The sequence below is a fragment of the Schistocerca piceifrons genome, chromosome 3, assembly GCF_021461385.2.
Source record: "Schistocerca piceifrons isolate TAMUIC-IGC-003096 chromosome 3, iqSchPice1.1, whole genome shotgun sequence".
Classification (NCBI taxonomy): Eukaryota; Metazoa; Arthropoda; class Insecta; order Orthoptera; family Acrididae; genus Schistocerca; species Schistocerca piceifrons.
Window position 1 is genome coordinate 894,395,919 of NC_060140.1, and position 20,927 is coordinate 894,416,845.

Below are 20,927 nucleotides of genomic sequence, written 5' to 3' on the forward strand. Positions count from 1 at the left end.
CAGCAGTTAAATAATAATTATGATTTTATATTGAAATATCCGTTAACTTTCATCTTAAGTGAAAGCAGTCTTGCAATTCACAGCATATTACATGACAAAACCAATTCCATTGGAGTTGGTGAACTATTAACAGTAATAGCTGTTTGTGCACTGGCAGGAGGGGGGGGGGGGGGGGGGGTTGTAGCCTCGTTCTGCACCTAACTCCACATGTATTAATCATGACAGCTGTGAATGTAAAGGTGTGATTGATTGCTCTGAATTGGAAAACAGATTGTTCATTCCACATTGTGGAAATAAGTTTCATATTAAGTGTTATTGTCACTTAAGTTGTTGATTGAAAAATCAGTATAATCAAAAGAAGAGTGGAAAAATGGTCACTTTTCTAGGAGATAAGCCACTGCCAAACTCAAATCTGAGAATAGAAGTAGATACACATAGATTTGTTCAAAAAATGGTTCAAATGGCTCTGAGCACTATGGGACTTAACATCTGAGGTCATCAGTCCCCTAGAACTTAGAACTACTTAAACCTAACTAACCTAAGGACATCACACACATCCATGCCCAAGGCAGGATTCGAATCTGTGCCCGTAACAGTCGCACGGTTCCAGACTGAGGTGCCTAGAACCGCTCGGCCACACCGGGCAGCCCATGGATTTGCCCCCTTTCTTTCTGCCATATCAAGACAACTCTTATGCCCGTAAGAAATAATTCAGTTCTAAAGTCTTAATCTTCCTTGTGCAATAGGTGATCATTTTAGTTTTGATACATAAGTGTGAAAAATTCTGTTCCATTTACTTTCAGGGGGTACGCAGGTATGTCTGGCATGCCAGAACTTATAATTTAATACTGTGGAGGAATTGTTATATATTCCATCTATTGTGCAAGAGTTGCAGTTGAGCAGATCTATTAGGAATATGCGCAGCCTATTCCTGGAATTAAAATGAACTGAAAAACGACACACCAGCAGCAAAAATTAACTTTCAAGAAAAAAAATGTAGACAGGGCAAAATGATCATCTCTAGAACCTGATGAGGTTACCTTTCATTCATTTGCACTTATCTGCAGTTCCATATTTTATCTTAATTTTGGTTGGTTGGTTGGTTTAAAGGTGGGAGAAGGGACCAAACTATGTGGTCATCAGTCCCTTTTTCCCAATAAAACAATGTCACAAGTGTGACAATAAAACAGACGAAACATATAACACAAAATGGAAAAAAAGAAAAGCCACAAGAGCGAAGGGAAGGCAACAAACACTAAAAGGAACAAAAGCGGACAAGAAAACAACAGAGAGAGACTAGAAACAGAAGAGAGTAAAACGTGAAAGCAGATTACAGTGGCTGGCCAACCATCGTGAATGCTTATTATGAGCGTATGTCCTTATAAATCTACTGAATTCTTTAAACACCCATTCCACGGGACTTGCTTCTGGCTGGAAAAAACTTACCAATATGTGTTTAATGCTCTTTGTGCTCATGAATTGTTTCCATTTTCTTCCTACGAAATAGGCTGCATTGTCTGTTAATGTGACTTTGGGTTCCCTACTCTTCATAAATAATCCTCTTCAATTCTCCTTGTGATGTTACTGGCTGTAGTGGTTTTGACAGCATAAAATTTGATGTATTTTATGAAAATGTCATAAAGAGCTATTATGTATTTGACACCACCTTTTGCTCCAGGATATGGCCCTGTGATGTCCAGAGAAACCATTTCCAGTAGAGCTTTGGTTAGTATAGGGTGCAGTTTGTAAACTTTGACATATTGGATGATTTTGTTCGTTGACAAATAGTACACTTTTTTAATATTTGTGAAACATGTTGTCATAAATTAGAAAAGTAATAAAATTTGGAAATCTTGTCTGTACATTTATTACTCTGTAGTGTCCTCATACTTCGTGTGTGTGTTTGATAAATTCATTGATATATTCCTCTGGAAGGCATACACACCAATGGTTAGAACTTTCGTACTTCCAGTGGAACAAAACACCTTCGTATAACTGATACCATTCACTTACCTTGTGGTTTGCATTCCGGTTAAGATTTTGTATTACCTTCTTCCACCTGTTGTCTTGCTGTTGTATTATTCCCATTTGTTTGCAAAATTTTTTGTAGTCTGATTTTTGTGTACTACTTTGCATCAATAATGTACGGGTTTCTGAATCGTGTTCAGACAGTTCACTGAACTCGTCTAGTCCCTGCGGTAATTTGGATAATGCATCTGCAATAACATTCTGACTGCCCTTTATGCATATTATTTCAAAACTGAATTCCTGCAGGTACAAACACCACCTTGCTAGTCTTCAGTGTAGCAGTTTACATGTTAAGAGAAAAGATAATGACTGGTGATCACAATAGACTTTAGTGTTTTTACCCCAAAGAAAATACTCAAATTTCTTAAATGCCCAAATTACTGCTAAACTTTCCAGTTCTGATACGGAATATGATCTTTATCTTTCTGCCTTTGATAAAGTTCTGCTGGCAAAGCTGATGACTTTGGGTACTGTTTTTCCTCCTCCTTCTTCTTGTATCTGGAACAAACATGCCCCTAGCGTCCACGCTTAAACAAAAGTCTTTGGACATGTCAGGATGACTCAACGTTTGCTGATATTAATGCATTTTCAATTTTGGGAAAGTCTCCTGGCATATCTCATCCCATAACCAAGGCTTATTCTTTCTCAACAGGTTAAGTAGGTCATCGCTATTCATAAGCTGCTGTGGTATAAATTTTCGGAAAAAGGAAGTTAGTCCTAGTTATGCTTTCAATTGTTTTCCATTCCTTGGGGGTGGGCAATTACGTATGGCATCTAGTTTCTTTGGGTCTGGTAATATACCCTGTTCTGATATATGTCCTAAAAATTTCACTTGTTCTTTGCCAAAGTTAGATTTCTTTAGATTTGCTGTTACTCCATACTTTGTAAATATCTGAAATATCTTTTCTATTATACTGATGTGCTCTGCCCAAGCTGATGTGGCTATTAACACATCGTTAACATAAATGGTAACTTTACTGAGCAATTCAGGTCCTAAGACCTTGTCCAAGGCTGACATAAATACACCTGCTCTAATGTTTAAGCCAAAGGGTGGAACTTGAAATTCATAACTCCTGCCATTGCAGACAAATGCTGTGTATTTTCTACTCTCCTCATGTAACTATTTGCAAGTAAGATTTTTTAAGATGAGGCAACCCTCCTTTCTGGGGATTAAATGAGTAGGGAACCACTGCCTTGTGGTGGAGGAGAAACTCCAAAGGCTAAGGGAGACAACCCCAACAGAAAATCCTTCCTTGCGTTAGGCCTAGCAAGCCAGTAGGAAAGTCTTCATATATTGCTTTCAAAACATAGATGAGCCTCGGAACGAACCACTCAGGATTTGACCCCACTGCTTCTTCAAGTACTGGTGCAAATGATGGGAGACCTGATGATATTCATCAGTACAAGAAGATGAAACCAACTGGACTAAAAAATAACCTAAATATTGGCACCCTTAATATATTAACCCTCAATGGAAAAATGGAAGAAATGACAGATGCACTAACAGAGAGGAAGTTAGATATATTGGGATTAAGCGAAACAAAGTGGAAGGGAAAAAGTGAGATGAATTTGAGAGGAGGAGGAAAACTGTACTGGAGTGGGAATAACAGGTCTGGAAGAAATGGTGTGGCAGTGATGGTGAACAAGAATGTACAAAGCTGTATTGAAAATGTGAGATATATATCAGACAGGATCATAATCTTAAACCTGAGATTCCAAAAAGAAACACTAAAAGTAATCCAGATTTATGCACCTCAAGTGGGATGTAGCGAAGAAGAGAAGATGGACTTTGAAAATGTGTTAGAAAACCATATAGAGAGTGCTAATATAGTGATGGGAGATTTTAATGCACAGGTAGGCAAAGACAGAAAGGGATTATGAAGAGAGAAAGTCATGTTATCACCAGATACAGTTGGGATGGAAGAACGAAGAGTGTAATTGATTATATTCTAGTAGATAGGGAATGGGGAGAGAAAGTAACAAATGTGAAGGTAATTCCAAGTGTGAGTGCAGATGGAGACCATAGATTACTGGTGGGACAATGGAAAATGAATCAATGTGTGAAAAATAGAAAACAGAAGAAAGTGATGAGGATACGGGATTGGAAATTGAAGGAGAGTGAATGTACTGAGAAGTACAGAGAATTAATAACACAAAAATTTCCAAAAGAAGTTTTCTGTGATGTAGAAAAAGAATGGAGTTTATTCAAAGACACTTTAGTCGAAGCAGCACAAAAAGTATGTGGCAGAACATCTGGAAAGGAAAAAATAAGACAGACAAGTTGGTGGGATGATACCACAAACCAAGCAGTTAGAAGAAAAAATGGAGCATGGAGAAAATGGTGGAAAACTAAAAATGACGAAGACCGTAAAAGATATATAGAGGAAAAGAAGAAGTGCAAAGAAATAGTGGAAACAGCAAAGAAAAAGGCATGGGAAGAGTATACAAAAAAACTTGAAGAAGATGTGAAGAGCAATAAGAAAATGTTCTATAAAATGATGAAAAATAAAAGGAAGGCTTCTGAAGTACCAGTAAAGATGGAAACAGAGGATGGTACCATTATTGAAGATTCAGGGAATATAAAAGATCTCTGGAAAGAACACTTTAAGAAGCTGTTAAACGCTGAGGAGCAGGTACATGAGGAAACAACAAATAATGGAGAAATTGAGAGAAGTTGGGAAGGAGAATTAGGACAAATTACACGGGAAGAAATGGAAAAAGCTGTGAAGAAGATGAATGGGGGGAAAGCCCCAGGACCTGATGAAGTATCAGTGAACATGATAAGAGCAGCAGGTCCAGTGGGGATGCAGTGGCTGTATAGAGTACTATCAAGTGTGTGGAGAAATAGTAAAATACCTGATGACTGGAAAACAGGAGACATTGTTCTCATCTTCAAGAAAGGCAATAAAAGACTTTGTAAAAACTACAGAGGAATAACCTTCATGAATTATACAGCCAAGATTTTTGAAAGAATTTTACTAAATCGAATAAGTGAAAAGACAGAAAAGGAGCCGAGTGAAGAACAGCATGGGTTTAGGAAAGGAAGGAGCACGATCGACCTGATATTTTCTATCCGTCAACTGATGGAGAAAAGTTGGGAGTATAACAAAAGGGTGACAGTGATAATGGTTTTTATAGACATAGAAAAGGCATATGACTTAGTTGACAGGGAAAGACTCTGGGAAGAACTGAGGAAGATAGATATAGAAGATGGATACATTAATGTTATAAAGACAATGTACAGAGGCCACAATTGTAGAATTAAAACACCATTGGGGAACTCTGAATACTTCGAAATAAGACAAGGACTTAAGCAAGGAAGTATTCTATCTCCTGCGCTTTTTAATGTTGTGATGGAGGGAATTAATAGGGCAGTTAAAGATATAGTAAAAGAAAAAGACAAAAATATGATTTTTGCAGATGATATGGTAATATGGGGTGATAAAGAGGTAGATGTACAGTTACAGCTTGATGCGTGGAAGGAAATAATGGAAAGGTATGGATTAAAAATAAATAAACATAAGAGTGAGGTAATGGTATTTGGAAGAGAGAAAGGAACCAACAGAAATATTACCTTGAATGGAGAACCCCTCAAAGTGGTAGAAAGTTTCACTTATTTAGGGAGTGAAATATCTAGGGATGGAAGAATAACTAACGAAATTAATAGGAGGTTACAGAAGGGAGGCAATTTCTACCAAACAATAAAACATCTGATTTGGAATAATGAAGTTTCAGAAAGAGCAAAACTCCTTATGTATAAGAATTATTACATCCCTGTTGTCACCTATGGTGGAGAAACATCGACAATGCAGAAAGGGACTGGAGCAGACTGCAAGCAGGGGAAACGAAATTTCTCAGAGCAATTAAGAGAAAAACAAGAATGGACAGAGTAAGGAATGTAGAGATTAGAAAGGACCTCAAACAAGAAAGTATGAGAGAAGAAACTGAAAGAAAGAGATTAAGATGGTATGGGCATGTTAAGAGGATGCATGGGCAGAGACTCCCCAAAATCATGGAAGAACTAAAGATGGATGGGAAAAGACCTAGAGGGCGCCCAAGAACACAGTGGAAAATGGGAGTGAGAATATCTGTTGACAGAAGAGGTGTGACCTGGCAGCAAGTGGAGGAAGAAAAGTGGTGGGAGGACCGAGCCAAATGGAGAGGACTCGTCTGCATCCAGATCCGGCAGTAGCTGGAGCGGGATTCGGATATAGATAGAAGATTTTTTAAGGTCGAGAGTGCTGAAATATTTGGTGTTATCAAATTTTAGCAATTGTTTGTCTAAATTATCTGGTTTTGTTCTCACTGATACTAGGATTTTGTTTATGCCTCTAGCATCTAAAACTAGTTGTACTGACCCATCACGTTTGCTAACTGGTAGTACTGGGCTGCAATATGGAGAAAATGATGGCTGTATGATTCCCCACTCGCACGTTCTATTGATTTCCTGCTTAACTGCTTCACGCTTTACCCACAGTATAGGGTAAGACATAACACAATGTTTCATGAGGATAGACATTAAGTTTATGTTCATAATCTGATTACTCCTGGATTCTTATCAAAAACATTTGCATATTTAAAAAGTAAGTCAGAAATCTCTTGTCATTGTGTAGCATCTCGAATATTTGATTCATTCAATTTTTGTTCTACTAATTCCTGGTTAACTTGTGTCAGTCTCGTGTTCATTATCATATTTGTTCACAAAATACACGGTGGGATATGAATACTGTACAGTGAGATGGGGGTTCTAGGTTTACTTTGTCATACCTCTCCAGAATGGTAATCAGGCTGATAGTAAATCTTTGGTCCTTCACAAAGAACTGGCACTTACCATTACCTATGTCTGAGTTTTGTAGGTTCTAAATGTGTCCATACCTATCAAGCAGCTGACTATAAGTTTGTCTACTATTAAAAAATTACACTGCACAGAAAATTGTTCAATGTTCACGGTGATAACAGCTTGGTGTTTTACTAATTTGGTTTTGTCGCCTGTAGCGGTTTGTATGAGGGTGAGTCAAATGAAAACATTAAATATTTTTTAAATATTATTTATTGCACAGAAGTGGTACAGGGCTGTATCACTTTTCAAAATAATCTTCCCCACGCACAATGCAAGTCCTCCAGCGCTTACAAAGTGCATAAATTCCTTCAGAAAAAAATTCTTTTGGTAGTCAGCGCAACCACTCATGCAGCGCGTGGCATACCTCTTCATCAGAACAGAACTTCTTTCCTCCCATTGCGTCTTTGAGTGGTCCAAACATATGGAAATCACTTGGGGCAAGGTCTGGTGAGTATGGTGGATGAGGAAGACACTCAAAATGCAGGTCTGTGATTGTTGCAACTGTTGTATGGGGAGTGTGGGGCCTTGCATTGTCATGTTGTCCCCAGTAACGGTTCTTGCAAGGAAGCCATCACCTTCTCGTTCAAAGCACCGAAGAAGTTCTTCACAAGCATCAACACGTCATCCTCTCATTTCAGGAGTCAGCTGCCGTGGCACCGATCTTGCAGACACTTTGTGAAACTGGAGCACATCATGCATAATGTGGTGTGCTGACCCATGACTAGTCTGCAAACATGCTGCAATGTCACTGCAGTTTTCCTTCACTATGGCTTCAACTGCTGCAACGTTCTGTGGAGTCACAACTTGTTGTGCCTGATCTGGACAAGGAGCATCTTCCTCTGAAGTCACACCATTTGCGAACTTCCTACTCCATTCGTAGACTTGCTGCTGTGACAAACATGCATCACCGTACTGAACCTTCATTCGTCGATGAATTTCAATAGGTTTCACACGTTCACTATGCAAAAACCGAATAACAGAATCCTGTTCTTCCCTGGTGCAAGTCGCAAGGGGGTGGCCATCTTTATACTGATACTGCGACAGTCTGTGTGCACCTGCACTATGCTGCCACCTACAGGCTATTCTGCATGCTGTTTGTAGCACGCTTACCAACGTACAGGGTAACGGCGCGAAATTTCGATTTGTTATTACAAATTTAAGGTTTACATTTCACTCACCCTTGTACTTTGCAGTTTTGCACTGGCACAACAGGAAATTTATTCAGTCTTTTTAATTCAGCGAAAAATGCTTCAGACATTAGTCGTGGACCCTGTATCAAGTATTAACTGTGTGTCTATACCAAAAATTTTCACTCTGATTACTGCTTGCACTTTTTCTTCCAGTGTATTTTTCGCCTATTTTAGTTCATGTTGGTACAGATCGTCTTTCATGTCTCCTTGTTCATCGAATCATATGAAACATGTTTGCAAATCTGGTTTGCCCCAATCACTTATAAGGCCTATAGTATAGGGCTCAACTATGACTGATTCGGGTTTTCCTGTGGTTTAGTCTGATCTACTTCGTTACACGGAACAACTCGTGTCAGTTGTACTGTGTGATTGTTTTCCAGTGTGTATCATTTCCAGTTCGCAACCTGCTTTCTTGTGTGTTCATATGGCTGTTGTGAAATGTTCCCGTATTGTGATTTTGCTGCGCAAAGGTTGGCTGCAGTACGGCGTGTTGTATGTTGTTGTTATTGTTGTTGCCACGCACCGGCCACCTATGCAGCTGACTTATCACTTCCATGCGGTGCATAATTTTGAGAGGAGGGATTGAAATTAGCTTGTGAATGGTAATTGTTCCTGTTATACGGAAAGTTTTGTTTAAATCTCTTGTTCCTACCATTTCCATTCCCGTATCCATTTCCATGGTTAATGTATCCTTGCAGTTGCGTGCACCAGCTTTGCTCTGTGTTTGGCTGTCTGACGCCCTATTTGTTACTACTTTCTCTTCATATATTAGATCGATTGAATCTAAAATGGATAGAAAATGTTCTGTGTTGTGCTCAGGTGTAGTAATTAATTTTTTGTGAATGTGTGATGGCAAATGACTTTTTAAAACATCCACAAGAGAAATAGGATTTGTCCAATAACATGTTTTGTTGAGATACTTGTCAAAATATCTTCGCAAGCTACCATATTTTCCATTAAAAGGGGGCGGGGATAAAAACCTCTCGCCTAAGTCTCTCCTGTATAGTTTCTGACCAGTATTTGTGAAGAAATGCCCATTAAAATTGTAAATATATGGTACAATGCTCGGCTACCTCGGTCGCCCACAAGAGTACATCGCCTTGCATGCACCCAACAACAAACTTGATCTTTTGTGTTTCCGTCCAATTTCTAGGAAACACATGTTGAAAAGCATTAATAAATACAACAGGATTCATCTTCTTACCTTCACTCATAAACGTTGGAAATTGACGGTGTCTTAATAGACCTTCATCGGCAAATATAGTGGACAAGCTGTTTGCATTTTGTGCTGTGTTTACATAGCTGTCATAATTATTTACATTTCTCGTAGGTACTGGTTCTGGTGTTATGCCCTCCAAACTTACACTCCGCGTTCTGTCATTACTACTGACATTGTTTGTATGGTTTGCAATGATCTGTGTGCATACATTACTTTGGTTTGCTGTGGCTGGCACTTTGTTTGTGTGTACAACTGGTGCCTCTGTATCAGTTTCACCTAAGTAGTTGTTTATCCTGTACTCTGCAGCTTGCAAATTGGTGTTCACTTTGTCAATAATGTCATTTTCCTTTTGTTAAATAACCTTTTCAACTACATCATTGATTAATTTACATTCCTTCACTACCTTTTCCGCTGCAGTACTGGTTTTGTCTAAAGTACCTGCTTCAGCTTGTGAAATTACGTCAGATAAGTTTTCACTAATATTGTCTCTTTCCTTTTTGGCACAGATGATTCGATTTCAAGTGATGCTACTTTTAAATTGAGTTCATCAATTCTGCTCATTAAGAGTGTCTAATTTCTGTTTTATTGTGTAATGTCAGTTTACTTCGAAAAGTACATCCTGCTTTAGCTGTTTTTCCATGTCTTGAAATTTTACATTCATTTCCTCATGAAAATTCTTAGTCAAATCACTGATCTGTTGTGTGACTGTATCCTGAAAATCTTTTAAAACTTGTTTTTGCTCTTATTTTATGTTGTTCATATCTTGTGTGACTATGATAAGGTTTTGCGACAAACTGTCAAATTTTGGATTTTTTGTCTGCACACAAATTGGTGTTAGTATTTTTATTTCTGTGCACATCGAGTTTTTGAAGTATTGTGGCAAGTGCACTGTTTTGGTTGCTACTTAATGTACTTTGGTTGTTAACAACTGTACTTTGTAAAGTGACATGCAGATAGCAGGTGTAAAGCTTAACAGTTGCCGTCGCTCGGCCAGGCGGTGGAAAAAACCGCCACAATTCCACTGGAGGATGACATCGTGAGACTGGGAAGGCATAGGTGGTGCAGGAGCGACAGGGAGGGAAATGCCCCCCCACCATCAAGGGGGCAGGTGTAGTCTTCCAGCTCTGAGAAGTGACCCGGTTTGGCGGAGCTGATGGTGCCAGAAGTGTTGTAGTGGCAGTACAAGACCATGTCATACGCACAGGATGCAAGCATTCAAATTTTCTCTTAGCCTCAGTGTAGGTCAGTCTGCCCAGCGTCTTATACTCCATGATTTTCCATTCTTTCTGGAGAATCTTGCAGTGAGGCGAGCAAGGCGAATGGTGCTCTCCGCAACTGACAGAGATGGGAGGTGGGGCACATGGAGTATTGGGCTGTGATGAACGTCCGCAGTCTCGGCATGTGACGCTGGAAGTACAGTGGGAAGACATATGGCTGAACCTCCAGCACTTAAAGCACCACATCAGGGGAGGGATATGGGGCTTTACATCACACCAGTAGACCATCACCTTGACCTTCTTGAGCAATGTATCACCCTTAAAGGCCAAGATGAAGGCACCAGTGGCAACCTGATTATCCTTCGGACCCCGGTGGACACGCTGGGCGAAATTTACACCTCGCCGCTCTAAATTGGCGTGCAGCTCATTGTCGGACTGCAAAAGAGGTCTCTGTGAAATATAATACCCTAGGCCCTAATTAAGCTCTTATGGGGCGTGATGGTTACAGAAACATCCCCCAGCTTGTCACAAGTGAGTAACTCCTGTGACTGGGCAGAGGATGCTGTTTTGATCAAGACTAACCCAGATCTCATTTTGGACAAACCCTCCACCTCCCCGAATTTGTCCTCTAAATGCTCAACAAAAAACTGAGGCTTCATCGTCATGAAAGATTCCCCATCAGCTCTCTAACATACAAGGTACCGGGGTGAATAAGATCAGCTGCCATCCTTATCCTGACATTCCTCCTGTGGTGTGGCCAAGAAGGGGAACAATCTGGGGTCATACTTCTGTACGTTGAATTGAGCTCATGAGCGCTTAGAGACTGCTGGTGTTTCAATACCAGCAAGAGATGGTGGACTACGCTTCATCTCTTGTCATCCGCCCTGATGCCACCCACTCCAACCAGGGGCCCTCCCCATGGGCACCACCCAGCTGCAGCACAGGCCACCTGGCAGGATGGCCATTGCCAGAAGCCCCGTTGCCCCAGGGGGATGGTAATGGCGCAGGCATCAGCAGAGCAACCCCTGTGTGGTCAGGGGGCTACAACCAACAGGGTACATGGCGGCCCCACCACAACGGACTGGCTACCGTGCTGGATATCAGGTGCAAAGAAGTCCATGGTCATCGTCAAAGCAGAAATCGACACAGCACAGTGTATGGTGGAAAACGCACCCAGGAAGGTGTCCTTGCCCAAGAGTGCTTAATTACCAGCAGTTTTTTTTAAATATCTAAGCTTTAGAATAAGTAGCAATATGAGATGCAAAGAAGTAGTGAAAGAAGGATAATAACGGGAAAGGAAACCTTTTACAAAAATGTAAAATTTCTTTAGGCCCTTGGGTAAACAACAAAGGAAAAGGTTGGAGGTGTTTCATATGAAATACCGCTGTACTGGTGCTGAACAAAGGGCACTGAAACCAGCAGAACTTGCATGCTTTCTAAATGTGGATCTTGTGGGTAATTAGAGTTAATAGGAAAGAAAAAATAAGGACTGTAACAATGGAAACACTCAATTATTGAGAAAATAATTTAATTGGATAGATAAAAAAATCTACTCACCATGAGGGAGCAGAACACACACATGAAAGATGGTTGTAATTCGCAAGCTTTCTGAGCCAGTGGCTCCTCCTCCATGCAGAAGGGTTGAAGGGGAAGGAAGAGGGGTGAAAGGAAATGACTGGAGAGGTCTACAAAAGGGATAGATTTTGGGAAAGCCACCCAGAACCCCAAGGCAGAGTAGACTTATCGCACAGGATGAGGAGGAAACTGACTGTTGGGGAGTGCATCGGACGAGATTTGAAAACCTGAGAGCTTAAAGGTGGAAGTCAGGGTAATAAGCAGTCATAAATTACTGCTCAAACATAATGCATGAGTTAAGAGTGGAAAGTAAGTGCACTGTACGTAACAGATGTAGGAGGGGGCAGTGAAAAATAGATGGGTAACACGATGAAAGATGTAGAAAACTAAAACATAGTGAAGCGAAGAGTAGTTACTGTGAAGAAATGCTGAGATGGAAGCAATTAACATAAATTAAGGCCAGGTGGGTGGCGAGAACCTGCGGAGTTCTGAGTAACTGTTGTCAGGGGGAAGAATCCAGATAGCATGTGTGATGAAACATGTGCTGAGGTCATGATTGTCCTGTTGTAGAGCATGCTCTGCAACAGGATATTGTGAGTTGTCAGGGTACACCCTCTGCCTATGCCCATTCATCCTAATTAAAAATTTGATGGTAGTTACACCGATGTAGAAGGTTGAATAGTGGTTACATAACAGCTGGTGTATGACCTGTGTCATTTCCAGGTGGCTCTCCCTTTGACAGTACCACCTGTGAAATGACCCATGTCTATATCAGCTGTTATGTAAACAGTGTTCAGGCTTTTACATTAGCATGACTACCGCCAAATTAATTAGGATGAGTGGGCATAGAAACGGGGTGTATACTAGCAACTCACAATATCCTGTTGCAGAATATGCTCTACAACATGTCGATCGTGACCTCGGCGCCTGTTTCGCCACACTCGCCATCTGGATTCTTCCCCTAGACACTAATTTCTCAGAACTTCGCAGGTGGGACCTAGGACAACAATATGTCCTTGGTTCTTGCCAACCACCTGGCCATAATTTATGTTGATTTCTTCCATCTCAGCATTTCTTCACAGTAACTAATCTTTGCATCACTCTGTTTTAGTTTTCTACATCTTTCATTGTCTTACCCATTTACTTTTCACTGCCCCCTCCTACCCCTGTTACGTACAATGAACTGTCATTAACGCATGCATGATGTTTAAGCAGTAATGTATGCCTGCATAGTACCCTGTCTTACACCTTTAAGCTCTCAGCTTTTCTAATCTCATCCAATGCATACCCAACAATCAGTCTTTCCTTGTCATCCCATGGAGTAAGTCTCCCCTGACCTGCAGTCCTGGGTGACTTTCCCAACATCTACCTCTTTTCCTAGACCTCTACAGTCCTTTTCCTTCACCCCACTTTTTTCCTCTTCAACCCTTCTGCCTGAAGGAGCCACTGGCTCCGAAAGCTTGCCAATTACAACTGTCTTATGAGTGCCTTCTGCCACCACTTGATAAGTAGATTTTTTAAAATAAGGAATGTGGATGTATCAACATGTTCGCTGCAGCTGGTGCTTACAAATATCAAAACAAACCTCTAGCCCAGTGTTTCTAATGCTTATAAGCATTTCTGTTACCATTGAGCCAGTGTGGCATAAGATTACAAGTAGGTGTACTACTCAGTCTTGTTTTGCAGCTGTGAACACATGTTTACGCAAGCAATGATGTCTACAATTTCGTTTTCTTGTTCTTAGTTGTCTGAGGCATACATTGTTTAAAATGGTGACTAATCAACCAACATCAGGATCTTCTAACACTAAAAAGAGTAAGAAGAAAAAAATCACTGTCAATCAGTTATTGAACATATTAGAAGATAGTGATTCTGAATTCAATAACAAAGAATCGGAGGAGGATAGCTAGAATGTCAAGACCACAGAAACTTGCCAAAGCCATGATAGTGTGGAAGCAGAGCTTTCAAATTTATTTCATGAAAGTGCAGAATTGGAAGATATAGACAATGATAGTGATGTAATTATTGTTGATGAATAAACCACACTGGCATAAATTAATAAATCCTGTGAGACTTGGCATGATTAACTACATAAAATATGTTTACAAAATGAGAATGATTGCTTATTCATCTTACTAGCAATACACCAATGGATTTCTTTAGGCTACTTCTTACTTAGCAAATAGTTGATGACACAGACTGTGAATATGCTTCTTAGCAGTAATATGAAGAACAAGTCTAGGATTTATAGCTGGAAACCTGTTACTATAGACAAAATACTTTTCTCCTGAGTATTTCATTACATACAGGTAACTTGAAATCTGTCCGATTACTACTGGATGATCTTCTGTTTTAAAATAGAAGAACAGTGATGAGTATGAGCAAAGACAGATATATGATCTTACATTCATTGCATTTTATTAAAAATCTACAGCTAGGACAAAGAAAATAAGATGACTGATTACACAAAATAGGGTCTCAACTAAATTATTTTAAAAATAGAACATGTCAAGTGTATTACCCAGGAAGAGATCTATCTTCAGGCGAATCAACATTTCTTTGGAGGGAAACATTGTCTTTTGAACCATATAAACGAAACAAAAGGCATAAATATGGAATTAAAACGAACACACTGAACAACCCAGATGGTTTCATAAATACTTCACTTTGTATGTGGGGATGTGTGACAATCTGGGTGGAAAATCTCATGCTGAAAAGGTCATTCTGCATTTGTTGGAGGATAAGCTGCTTGTTGGCCCCCTTATTTACATGGAAAATTATTACAAATCCTCTACATTAGCTAAATCTGTATCGAACCTGAAAACCGATTGTACTGGGACTTTAGGGGTGTTCCTCCTATTTAACCCTAAAGAAACTGTATATGCAATACTAAGTAAAGGAAATAAAATTGCTCAATTTTTGCAAGCAGTGATGATCAGAAAATGGAAGTTAGTAACAATTTCACAGAATTTCATTATAAAAGAGAACAAGTGATGAATACATGCCAGCAAATAATCACAATGCCAATTGTCAAATACAATGTGAAAATGTCTGGGACTGATAAGAAAGACCAGATGCTGTCATTTATGTGAACAAAAGACCATCTGCTTTTCTAAGAAACTATTCTTCCACACAACTGCCTTCATAATTCTTGCTTCATTTGTGGTCACATGATAGAGAGAGAGAGAGAGAGAGAGAGAGAGAGAGAGAGAGAGCGTGTGTGTGTCCATCCTGGAACTTACATTACTAAAGTGAATACTAAAATAATAATAAACAGGAAAGCACCTAAAGATCCAAGTAAATAACAATACCAGTAAGTAAAACATAAAACATGTTACCAATGCAGGACATCTACTGTTACCAACATAAAATATTTATTAATTACATACACTTTTATTTAAATCATTACTTTAACACAGTTCAGAGATCTGAGCGCACTTTAAAACCAGGGCCTGGAGGTTCTCCCTTTAGTGATGTGAGGCCACCTGCTGGTTCTGCAGCATAACGGCCACTCCTGAAATATAAAATTAATTGGAATAGCGTGATAAACAGCAATAAAGGTGCAATTAATCAAAAATCTTTGTTTTCACAGGAATATATTATCTGCTCATGCAGTAACTATCATACGTTATTTATTTGTAATTTCTGCTACCAGTCACTTTAATTTGTTTTATGTTCAATCAAACATAATACAATGCATTTAGAACATAACATATACCGCAATAAACAATGGATATGATCCTTCACTAATTAATACCATGTCACAACAGATAAAAAATAAACTGAACAAACAACATCAAACTACACTCACAACTGACAGTGCCCCAGCAGTCAAATATGTAAAAATTCCATATCTTGGAATGGTATCTGACAAATTAGCAAGACTATTCAAAAACACAGATGTAAAAATCAGCTTCAGCATCAACAACCACATAAGTAGGAAGCTTATTCACAATATGCAACCACCAGATACAATATTGGTGCATCTGGCATTTACAAAATTGCCTGCAGCAATGGAATAAATATTACATAAGCCAAACAGGCAGGAATTTCAGAACTCAAGTCAAAGAACATTTAGACTGCTACAGACTCGACAAATGTAACAAATCAGCAGTAGTAACTCATGTTAAGGACACAGGCCACCCTTTAAAAGTCCAAGACAACCTCGAAATTTTACACAAAATAGGAAAAGTAACAGAGTGGATGTCATGGAAGAAATGGAAATTTTCATTCATAATACAAAACATGGAAATAACACTCTTAATGAGATAACCGAATTCAAACACTCAAATTTCTTCAACAGTTTGAAGCCAGTTCTAACTCAACAGATTCAAGATGTTTCAAAGTAAATAAACAACAACAAATCTGTCAGTACCAAGAATATTGATACAAAATCTCGATAACCGATACTGACAAGGGAACCTCCCCATCGCAACTTGAACCAAGGACCTCTCATTCCGCACCTGCTTACGCTAACCACGGGACCACGGCACTCCTGAGCTCACACTATCCTTGATGTTGCGTATCTTGCACATGGACTACTCAGTTTGTATATTTTGCTTATTTTTTTCGTAGTTCCACAAAACTTCTTCCTGTTTTCCCAATTGATCTGTGTTCAGTTTTTCAAGGCCTATCCACTGTGCCAACTTATAACTAAATCTGAGGGGGGTGTAATGGGGAGGTTCCCTTGTGAGTCCCATGCTACAAGTCCGCCATCTTGTATTAAGTGCATAATGTTTAAATATTGAAACAATTTGTGCACTGAATTGCGCTGAAAAGCAGTGACAAAAACAAAGTGCAGTAGTGTAAAGTTACTCAACAGCTCTGCCATTAGACCAATGACGTAAGTGAAGCTACAAGGTGATAAAATCATAAGCAATCAACTGTCATATAAAAGCCTTTCGCATGATTTTTGCAACACACAACTGATGCAAAACTATCTGCATCCTATACAGGCTGTGATGTCATACATAACCAACAAGAAAAACCAGCAGAAGACATCACTGGCATTGAGTTCTGGCCATCCACATCCCCCCACCCCCCACCCCCCATATGCCACACCAGCCCCTACAATAACGAACAATGGACAAAAAGTTCTAGGTTAATTTAGTTTAAGACAATTTATTTTTAAGCAACATTTCTATGTATGTATGTATGTTCTAAACATGTTTTATTATGTTTCATTAAACATAAAACAAATGAAAGTGACTGGTAACAGAAATTGCAAATAAATAATTATCCCACACAGTCACGGTTCTCAAATGTAGCATTATGGCTGAAAATAACGATCATGTGTGTCTGGCAAAAGCTATATCAATATGATTGAATACCTGTCCTCAAAAATTTGAAACACTTATCATGGATGATAATTCAGTTTTTGTAACAACCTTTTCCTTCCTTTTCTAAGATATTTTATGCTAACTGGTTATCTCAAATAATGTTATTGACAATGTAAGGAAAAGACAGATTGCTACTTACCATAAGGATGACTTACAGTGAATAGTAATCTACATTTTCCTTATATTGTTGATACTTCTACCTGCAGTTTCCACTGGCAAATAATTTTATGTTTGTAGCTAAGATGAACAACTGAGAATTAACTAGAGAAGGGCTGATGAGATGTACTAACTAAGAAACAATTGTGAATCTCTGGATTTCCAACAATAAAAAACAGTTACTCTGTCAACAAAGAAGAGACAGAAAGTAAACAAAACTTTACAAATTCCATATTACTAAATGCACTTCTGGCCTCAATGAATCCAGTAAGAGAACTACACTCAAGAAAAATCAGAGTACAGGCAGAAATGATATGCACAGAACACAAGAAAGGTAAAAAGAGTGTGTGTGTGTGTGTGTGTGTGTGTGTGTGTGTGTGTGTGTGTGTGAGTGAGAGAGGGGGAGAGGAAGAGAGGGGGAGAGGAAGAGAGGGGGAGAGGAAGAGAGGGGGAGAGGAAGAGAGGGGGAGAGGAAGAGAGGGGGAGAGGAAGAGAGGGGGAGAGGAAGAGAGGGGGAGAGGAAGAGAGGGGGAGAGGAAGAGAGGGGGAGAGGAAGAGAGGGGGAGAGGAAGAGAGGGGGAGAGGAAGAGAGGGGGAGAGGAAGAGAGGGGGAGAGGAAGAGAGGGGAGAGGAAGAGGGGGGAGAGGAAGAGGGAGAGGGAGAGAGGGGGAAACGGGGACAGTAGCTTCTGAGAAAATACCTTGGTCCAGCTTTAGGCTGCTTTCCATTCTTGAGGTCATCCAAAATTTCTTCAGTATCTTTCACAGTTAGGTCCTCCTGTACACATAAATAAAATGCACAGCTGTTATATGTACAAGTAATTATCAGATATGAAAAAGGATTGACAGATGTGTGTATTCTCCAAAATCTTAAAGATCTGATCAACACAGGTACTAAATAAAGACTGCTCTAAGTCTCATGGAATGAAAATATTTTACTCTTGGAGCAAAAGAAAGAGGGAAACTATTAGGAAGAAGACAAATAATTCAGCATTTGTAATTGCAACTAGATCCTAGAACTGCAGAGATATTGGAAGTGCAAGGTCAAAGATGTTATTCAATCTGTTACTGGGTATTCAGCAAGGTGGTGGTGTACGAAAATTCAATCATGCAGGACTTGCCAAAAATGATTTTCTTCCTGCTTTCTCCTGTGAAACAGATTTTTGAAGGCCATCCTCCCTTTTCCCACATAAGAAATAACCACATAACACACTGCCTCTACCACATCTGACTATTTGATTATCTGCTTGTCATCAAACACATTACCTCTCTGAACGCCAGTTTCTCCTATCTGCAGGGTCTCAATAGCACCCAACAAAAATTTTACCAGTGCCCTACTAACTCCCAACAAGCTTTTCTTATGAATACAATAAATTACACTTTACAATTTGCTGCTTTTCCTTTCAAGGTTATGTATACCACAAAATTTACAGTCAACAAATGGACACTCTGGCACCATCCTATATGTACCATCTTATGGGCTTCTGACAGAATCCTTTCCGCTCATCCACAACACAGTAGCTGCATTCAGCAAAAGTATATGCCATTTGTTGGAACTTCACATCTATCCTCATTCACAGAAATATGGCGTCTCCAGTTCCCAAACAGACACTGCATGTGAATAGGATGCAGTTCCTAATAGGACTGTGTAAGAGGATCTGAAAATGTTGAAAATTGTAGCATATCTTGAAGTTGGTTGCCCAACATCTCAAAGCATTTTTATGCTCTTTATATCACATTCAAAACCACTCTGCACATAACTGAAACATAAATTATTTCAATACTCTGGTGTATGTTTTCTTTCAATTGGCCAACTGATTTAGCGTTATTTCATGCAAGTTTTATTTTAAATGTCCACTTACAGAAAAATCATTACCATGTATGTTATGTGAATGAGGCAGCCACAAACAAAAAGTTCCAAAAAGGTGAAGATAACCAGATATACTGGCAGTGGTTTCGAAGAACAATGGGTCAGTAATTCGACTACCAGAAACCACATACCATACTTTTTTTTGCAGTACTTAACCTCCTTTTCTTTATTAGCTGGAAGTATCTATATATATTCTCTGCACTCTACACTGAAGTGCATGGTAGAAAGTACTTCCCATAGTACAAATTTTAGGGCTTTTTCCCCATCGCATTCACATGTTGAACACAGAAAGAATGATTGCTTGAACACTTCTGTCTGCTTTGTAATTAATCTTATCTTCGCAATTTGTATGAGAGGGATATGAAGGGGGTTGTAGCACACTCCTAGACTCATCAGTTAAAGTTGATTTTAGAAACTTTCTAAGTAGGCTTTCACATGATAATTTGCTTCTATCTTCAAGTGCCCGCCAGTTCTGTTTTTTCAGCATCTCCACAATGCTATCCCTTGTGTCAAACAAACCCATGACCATTCATTCCACCCTTCTTTGTATACATTCAATATTACCTGTTAGTCCTGTTTGGTATGGGTCTGACACACTTGACTATTAGTCTAAGGTGGTTGGGTGAGTATTTTGTATGCAAGCCTTTTAGTAAACTAACTGCATTTTTCTATTATTCTACAAACAAACCACATTTTACCATCTGCTTGACTTTTGACTGAGCCTAATGTGATTGTTCCATTTCATATTCTCGCTGATTGTAACACTGAGCTATTTGAATTGACCGATTCAATTGTGACTCACTGATATTGTAATCATAAGCTACTATCATTGTGAAGTGCAAAATTTTACATTTATGAACATTTAAAACATGTTGCCATGAACATTTAAAACATGTTGCCAATCTTTCCACCACTTTGAAATCTTATAAACATGTGACTGAATTCCTGAACACACAAAACATGGTAGGGTTTTTGGTATATCGACTTGTTGTTGTTGTTGTTGTTGTTGTGGTCTTCAGTCCTGAGACTGGTTTGATGCAGCTCTCCATGCTACTCTATCCTGTGCAAGCTTTTTCATCTCCTAGTACCTACTGCAACCTACATCCTTCTGAATCTGCTTAGTGTATTCATCTCTTGGTCTCCCTCTACGATTTTTACCCCCCACGCTGCCCTCCAATACTAAATTGGTGATCCCTTGATGCCGCAGAACATGTCCTACCAACCGATCCCTTCTTCCAGTCAAGTTGTGCCACAAACTTCTCTTCTCCCCAATCCTATTCAATACTTCCTCATTAGTTATGTGATCTACCCATCTAATCTTCAGCATTCTTCTGTAGCACCACATTTCGAAAGCTTCTATTCTCTTCTTGTCCAAACTATTTATCGTCCATGTTTCACTTCCATACATGGCTACACTCCATACGAATACTTTCAGAAATGACTTCCTGACACTTAAATCAATACTGGATATTAACAAATTTCTCTTCTTCAGAA

At 39.3% G+C, this 20,927-nt stretch overlaps 2 protein-coding genes across 2 annotated transcripts in view; one reads left to right on the forward strand and one right to left on the reverse strand.

Annotated features, from left to right (window-relative positions):
- Positions 1 to 3,905: 3,905 nt before the first annotated feature.
- LOC124789170 lies at positions 3,906 to 13,979 on the forward strand. The gene is made up of 2 exons (XM_047256464.1): positions 3,906 to 4,843; positions 13,814 to 13,979. Exons 1-2 carry the CDS (start codon positions 3,906 to 3,908, stop codon positions 13,977 to 13,979), a joined length of 1,104 nt encoding a protein of 367 aa, XP_047112420.1.
- Positions 13,980 to 15,421: 1,442 nt separating this feature from the next.
- The window catches only part of LOC124788008 (probable NADH dehydrogenase [ubiquinone] flavoprotein 2, mitochondrial), a 60,290-nt gene continuing 54,784 nt past the window's right edge, over positions 15,422 to 20,927 (reverse strand). Inside the window, exons 6-7 of the mRNA XM_047255054.1 lie at positions 18,265 to 18,341; positions 15,422 to 15,583 (exon numbers count right to left, since the gene is read on the reverse strand). Coding sequence (XP_047111010.1) covers positions 15,490 to 15,583; positions 18,265 to 18,341 — 171 coding nt within the window. The 3' untranslated portion in view covers positions 15,422 to 15,489. The remainder of the gene's footprint in view (positions 15,584 to 18,264; positions 18,342 to 20,927) is intronic.

What these genes read in the sequence shown, in the direction of transcription:
- LOC124789170 (XM_047256464.1), top strand. Translation starts at nt 3,906, where the DNA reads ATGAAGAGAGAAAGTCATGTTATCACCAGATACAGTTGGGATGGAAGA. An exon ending in CCAGTGGGGATGCAGTGGCT is followed by an intron (nt 4,844 to 13,813) that starts GTATAGAGTACT and finishes TCTTGTTCTTAG; the next exon opens with TTGTCTGAGGCATACATTGT.